Source organism: Triticum aestivum, chromosome 4D (genome assembly GCF_018294505.1).
Source record: "Triticum aestivum cultivar Chinese Spring chromosome 4D, IWGSC CS RefSeq v2.1, whole genome shotgun sequence".
NCBI lineage: Eukaryota > Viridiplantae > Streptophyta > Magnoliopsida > Poales > Poaceae > Triticum > Triticum aestivum.
In genome coordinates, this window is record NC_057805.1 from 11,765,303 (window position 1) to 11,771,840 (window position 6,538).

The following is a 6,538-nucleotide window of genomic DNA, read 5'->3' on the forward strand; positions in this document are numbered from 1 at the left end:
TATGTTGCCGAGATGGTGGATTCAGGAATATTGTTTGTAATACTTTGTAAGGTCCTCGAGAATAATTAATAAAGTGGCCGTATGCATCTCCCAGATGCAGAGGCCGGAGGTCATCCTACTTTTCTAAAAAATGCATGACAAGGAAAAAAGAAAACCCAAAGCAATTCGATCTTCGGTTGGCAAACTACAGAATAACCATATCCGCACCGACCATCTCATGACACCACATAGACGACGAAATTTCTTCAGCAACACCGCCTTCGAGAAAGGAGCGACGTTCAAGCACCCTCGTCACCGGATCCAACCAACCACACCACAGTGCCTTGGATGGACCGAACATGGGCCGGTTACTGGACCTGTGTACACATCTGGATATAGGCCTGGGTCGTAAATGCAAAGTACTAGTACATGTACTAATATAGTATTTAATTAGCTGCGGTGATTGGTAGTAAAGTATTGTACCACGTACTAGTATACGTATATTGATGCTGGGGGCCCACCTGTCTCCGCCTGCTGGTCACGCGACCTTCGCTTCCTTTTAAATTCCTTTACTCCTACTGTACGCCCGGTCCAGTGGACAGATCAGGCGCAACAGGACACCGGGCCGGCCTGCAGTGCAGCCGAAAAAGAAAAAAGAAAAAAGAAAAGAAAAGCGGAAGGAGGCCCCAAAAGAGGCGGCCTTCCCGCCCTCGCGCCTCTCAAATTCGTCGCCGCATCGATCCGTGGCACCACCCGCTCCCCTCGCCGTATACTACTCCATCCAACGCAAGGGTCCCAGACAGAGAGAGCGAGAGAGACACAGAGAGAGAGAGAGAGAGAGAGACGACGACGGGCGAGGGGCGGGGAGAAGAGCGAGGCTGCCGGAAGAGGGAGCTTCTTCGGGGCGGAGATTGATGGACACGCCTGACCGCGCGGCGGCCCCGGCGGCGGCCAGGGCGGAGGTGACGCCGCCCCCTCTCTTCCCCAATTCCGTTTGCTCTGTTCCGGGGGATCTTGTTTTGTTTATATGAGTCGCCGCCGCCTCTGCCGTGCCTGTGCCGTCGCGCTTCCTCTGCTCCGCGGGGAGGAGCGGGATCCGGCCGCTGCGCGGAGCGTCGCCGGACGGGTTTTTCTTCAATTTTTTGCCTTCTTTTTCGGCGGGGGGAGCGCTTCGACGGTTGGTTGGCCGGCTGATTTCTCGCCCCCTCCTGCTTCGCTTCCGGCGGTTTAGACGCCGGATTCCCCTCCGTCCGGCCGTGGAAAGCCCTTTCCTCCGGCCAATTGGCCGGCCGGTTCCGCCGGCGGGCCAAATCGTCGGGGGTTGTGTCTGTCGCCGAGGTTGATTTCTTGCACTTCGTCTTCTTGGTGCTGCCGGGGAGTCGTTAGATAGAGCCATCTTCGCCGCGGAGGTTGGGTTGGGGAAATCCATACAGCGGTTATCTCGGAACCCAGCGGTTCTGCTTTAACTAACGAACCTTGGACTGGGAGGCCGCGGGATCCGGTTTGTACGGGAAGCCTGGAGAGAGAGGAGGAAGATAGGGAGAGCGGCAGAGAACTTTCAGATGGGCTCAGAGTTCAGTACTACACAGCAGTACATGCCTCTCACGGTCACAGTGCAGGTGTGACATTTGCACGGTCAGAATGCGCGTGCGGTTCGCTCTAGATCTGCTCATTCATCTTGTCCTGGAGACAAGTGCTCCGCCCTGTTCTTGCGGTGTGGTCTCTGCTCCTGAAATTCATGCATACCCTCCGGCAGCCGGCAGGGGCAGATCCATTTCGCTTCAAGGTTTGACTTGTGGTTCCTGCGGGTGGCTTTTTTTGGGTGCAATGATTGCACTCATGGTGTTGTCCACAAGTTGGATGGAGGATTTACCTCTTTATTGTCAGAAAATGCGACTTTCATTCATACTCTAGTCGCAAGTAGGCAAGATGAACCACCTATCATTTTGTTTTGCTGTTGTTGAATGGTTGTTAATTTTCACTATTCCAATATATTGTGTCCTGATCTACTGCTCTGCACCCCCTGACCTCTTGGTTTTCTGAATGCAGGACTCACCGCTTTTCAGCTTCATCAACAGCTTGTCTCCGATCGAGCCTCTCAAGTCTGCCTACTCCGGGAATGGCCTCCAAGCATACCATCAGTCGCTCAACGTCACCTCCGTTTCCTCAATCTTCACGTCCCCGCATCACAATGCACACAAGGAATCAAAACTCTCCAAGTAGGCTCGCTCGTGCCATCTTTTCTTTCTTTCTTTCACACACTTGTGGGTACTTACCGAGTGAAAACATTTTACTTTTGGAGCTAATCCTGATGCTCATGCTGGTACCTATTCTTTTCAGGAGCTCTTTCGCTGACTACACTGAAAACGAGCTTTGCATGGAGGACGGCACCGATAAAAACAAGTCACCCACTTCTTCAACGGCTGTTAGATTGTTCGCCTGCACTAGCACCATAACTCGAGAGAGCCACACGATGATTACCTGCTCAGTAAATGAAGGCATTGTTGATCCTCCCAAAGGGCCTAATGATTTTCCTCAACCTGGTCGATTCGATTCTGGCAGTCCGGATCACAACACAGCGCCTTGCCACGGTGTTAGTGTTAGGTCAGATCTTAAACAGGACAAATGTCCGAAATTAGAAACAGTCCAAACCACTAATAATACTGTGGAGAAAAGGAAATGTTTGTTTTCCAGTGACATGCAGCTCCAGGATGGTTGCCAGCCTGCAAAAGAAAATAATGAAGTTATGGGATGTGAATGGGAGGACTTAGTTTCTGTCACTTCGGGCGAACTTTTGGCCTTTGACTCATCAATGGACCAACATCACACAGGAGTTCAGCTGGCAGTTAATAATGCAGAATCTTGTGGATATTTGCTATCAAAACTTGCAGGAGGTGCTGACATCTCTGATAGAACACACCCCGCTACATCCAGTCAAGCATACTATCATGAGATGGTAGTGGGAGAAGATAAGACAGAAAATGGCCAGCTCTTTCCTGAAGATAAAAAAACAATCTTAAGTGAAGAAATACAGGATAATATTAATGAAGAGAATGCATGTATTCCATTAGGCTGCAAGGTACTGACACTATGCAATCTTCCTCATGCTTCACGTAGTTCTAACTTCATTTGTAAGAAGTTTGTTTTTTTTTTTTGCGGGAAATTTGTAAGCAGTAGGTTACTGTTGTTAGAGACATATTTGGTATTCCTACACTGCACTGGATTAGATAGGAATTGCATCCATCTTATCTCTAAGAGGCTTCTTGCCTTGAGGGCGAGTGTTGAAATATTATTGCCCGCCTCTCTCCATAAGTTCAGACTTTTAGAGCAACTGTCTGGAGTATGAATTCAATATGGTATTATGGCTAAATATTCCATCATAATATTCTCTAATTATTTTTTCTTCCTGCTGGCATGTTTAGGTTGAGACCCAACAACGAGGAGTTCGAAGACGCTGCCTTGTTTTTGAGGCAGCTGGGTATTCACATAGGACTGTGCAGAAAGAATCTGTTGGGGATTTGTCCTTCTCAACATGCAAAGGCAAAAGTTCTGCCCAAAATCACAGAAATCCAGGAAAAACTCCATCACCACATGTATTCCGTGGTATTGGTCTTCATTTGAATGCTCTTGCCTTAACATCAAAAGACAAAATGGCTTGTCAGGACCCTTTGGCTACTGCCTTGGTTCCATCACTGAAAACTGAACAGGACGTGCATGGGAATTTGCTGTCTGCTGGAGGAAATTTTGTCCATTCAGGTAGTGGTTTGTTAGACCTTCAGATGGATAATGATGATTGCTCAGTTGGAGGTTTTCTTGGAAATGATCATAATTCAAGTCAAAGCAGCAGCCCCCCAAAGAAGAGGTTTGTTTCTACTTCTGATTACTTTGGGAGTGATAGCCAATTTGATTTCTGTGTTTCATTACAATCCAGTTACCTGACATCTTTACGTTGAAGAGCAGGCGTAAATCAGATAATGGCGACGATGATTCATGCAAGCGTTGCAGCTGTAAAAAGTCAAAGTGCTTGAAACTGTGAGTCAGTTTTCCATAGTTGAGATCTTTTCAACCTAATCACAGGAACCCTCTTCTTAAAATTCTTGGCCATGGAAATTTATGCCACCACCCCATTTACTTATACTGCACATTTTAGTATGCGTACAGTCAATTGAAGCTATGTTGTACGCCTTTGATAATCTGTGTGCAATGTTGCCATGTGCAGTTATTGTGAGTGCTTTGCTGCTGGCGTGTACTGTTCTGAACCTTGTTCATGTCAAGGATGCCTTAACAAGCCTATACATGAGGAAATTGTTCTCTCCACTCGAAAGCAGATAGAATTCCGGAATCCGCTGGCATTTGCTCCAAAAGTGATCCGCATGTCTGAGGCTGGTCAGGAGACTCAGGTGGGTAATTTTATTAATAAATTCATATCTACTTCTGTTGGTCATTATACCCTATTATGTGATGCTGAAATCATGTGATGAGTTGCAGGAAGATCCTAAAAACACTCCTGCTTCTGCTCGTCATAAGAGAGGATGCAATTGCAAGAAGTCAAGCTGTCTCAAGAAGTACTGCGAATGCTATCAGGTACTATAATTTCTTTGGAAACTGATATTGGTGACTTCATTTGGAATTATACTTCTGGTTTGTTACTTATGCTTGAACTGTTTGATTTAATAAAAGGGAGGTGTTGGTTGCTCCAACAACTGCAGATGCGAAACCTGCAAAAACACTTTTGGCACTAGAGATGGTGAGCGTTCTGCTTTTGTAATCTGTCCAGCCATGCTACTTTACAGACATGCAAATCATTTTTCTAGAAGCAAGCACAGTATGTTGCATTGTTTTATGTATTGATAACTTGTGTCGTAGCGCCTTACATTTCTTTGAACTGAAGATCCATAAAGTACCGAATTATCCTGGTTACAAGTTACCAATTCTTATTCGCATGAACCACTGTTTTAACTATTAATCATGAAATTTCAGGGTACCATGCCATGCTACTTTAGGTTTTTAATGACACACATCGTCTTCTAATACAGTTTCACTCTGAATGATCAACATTTTGTATGCATGACAGTGCTACATGTCTGTTTTCATTCAGACTTTAGAGGTATCTAGGATATAGATTATAGAGTGCCTAATGTGCCCAACTTAGTGTCTGAAATGATCAAGTGAACACAGCTACCCTGGTTTTTGCTGTTTCTACTTCAATCTGATATTTATATTCTGTTGTCAGTTGCCGTATCAGCTGAGAATGAAGAAATGAAGCAAGAAGGCGATCAGACTGAAAGTTGTGAAAAAGAGAAGGAAAATGACCAACAAAAGGCTAATGTACACAGTGAAGATCACAAACTGGTTGAGCTTGTCGTCCCAATAACACCTCCTTTGGATGTTTCCAGGTTTGTTGGTACATTTTAGTCTAATATGTGGACTATTTGAACAAGTTCAAAAATAACTGCATTTAACATGTTTTATTAATAGCTGTACAATGTTTTCCAGTTCTTTGCTCAAACAGCCAAACTTCTCTAATGCAAAGCCACCTAGACCATGTAAAGCCCGCAGCGGGAGTTCCTCTCGGTCTTCAAAAGCCTCTGAAACAGTTCAGTCTCGCAAAATCTCGAAGGTTGGTGATAGCGTGTTCATTGAGGAAATGCCTGATATTCTAAGGGAGCCTTCTTCTCCTGGCATCGTGAAGACTTGTTCCCCTAATGGAAAAAGAGTTTCACCGCCACATAACGCGCTCAGCATTTCACCAAACCGAAAGGGAGGGCGGAAGCTGATACTGAAATCCATCCCCTCGTTTCCGTCACTTGCCGGAGACACGAACGGCGGGTCTGCAATATGCAGCTCCGACAGCGCAACAGCCCTTGCTCTAGGTCAGGCTTATTCATTATGCAGACATGATATGAGTTTTGTTTTTATATAAGTTGTTGCAGAAGCTTATCTGTTACGTTTGTCCTTGGAACCAGGTCCATCTTAAAAGCTGGGCTGGGCAGCCGATTATCCGCGACCGGAGTACGACTTGTAGTCCGATAATGGTACCTCACATATGAACTCTGCGGCAAGGGTCAAGGTACTGTGAGAGAATGTCGTGTCATGTTAGAACTCAGGTAGTCTGTATTTGTAACATATGTAGCGAGTGAATATTCTGTATGTAAGATGTTATGAAGTCGTCGTCGTCGTCATGAAATTCTATTAATACTACATAAATCACCTCTGATTAGTCAGGAGGTTTACTTGATGCAATTCAATTCCAAGTTTTTCTTGAGAAACTATATATGCGAGGTCACAAATTCGCCTGAAAAGAATGAGCACTTGATCAGACATGTCATTAAGATGATTTGTTTAGTATGTGGAACTTAACTCTTTCATGATCGGAGTTCATGTAGAAAGGTAAAGGACCTGGTGTCAACTAGTGGGTGTTGTGAGCTTGTGATGTCAGTCTCGTCCTCTTCCTGCCCTTACAAGTGTCGGAAAATAACTGCGCAGGTGGGCAAGAAAGATGTCGGGCTGATGAGCACGGGTGTTACACGCCTTTCTAAATCAGACTAATTTGGTGGTA

General features: G+C 45.6%; 1 protein-coding gene across 2 annotated transcripts; it reads left to right on the plus strand.

The window, feature by feature from the left end:
• The first annotated feature begins 699 nt into the window (after positions 1–699).
• LOC123095710 (protein tesmin/TSO1-like CXC 3) lies at positions 700–6,217 on the plus strand. Of its 2 annotated transcripts, none has more exons than XM_044517262.1 (11): positions 700–941; positions 2,029–2,198; positions 2,320–3,058; positions 3,402–3,841; positions 3,940–4,011; positions 4,199–4,379; positions 4,468–4,563; positions 4,660–4,726; positions 5,213–5,375; positions 5,476–5,852; positions 5,946–6,217. In XM_044517262.1, exons 1-11 carry the CDS (start codon positions 894–896, stop codon positions 5,954–5,956), a joined length of 2,364 nt encoding a protein of 787 aa, XP_044373197.1. In that variant the 5' UTR covers positions 700–893; the 3' UTR covers positions 5,957–6,217. The 2 variants fall into 2 exon arrangements, with proteins under 2 accessions (XP_044373197.1, XP_044373198.1); XM_044517263.1 differs by lacking the exon at positions 700–941 and adding an exon at positions 1,556–1,765.
• Positions 6,218–6,538: the final 321 nt, after the last annotated feature.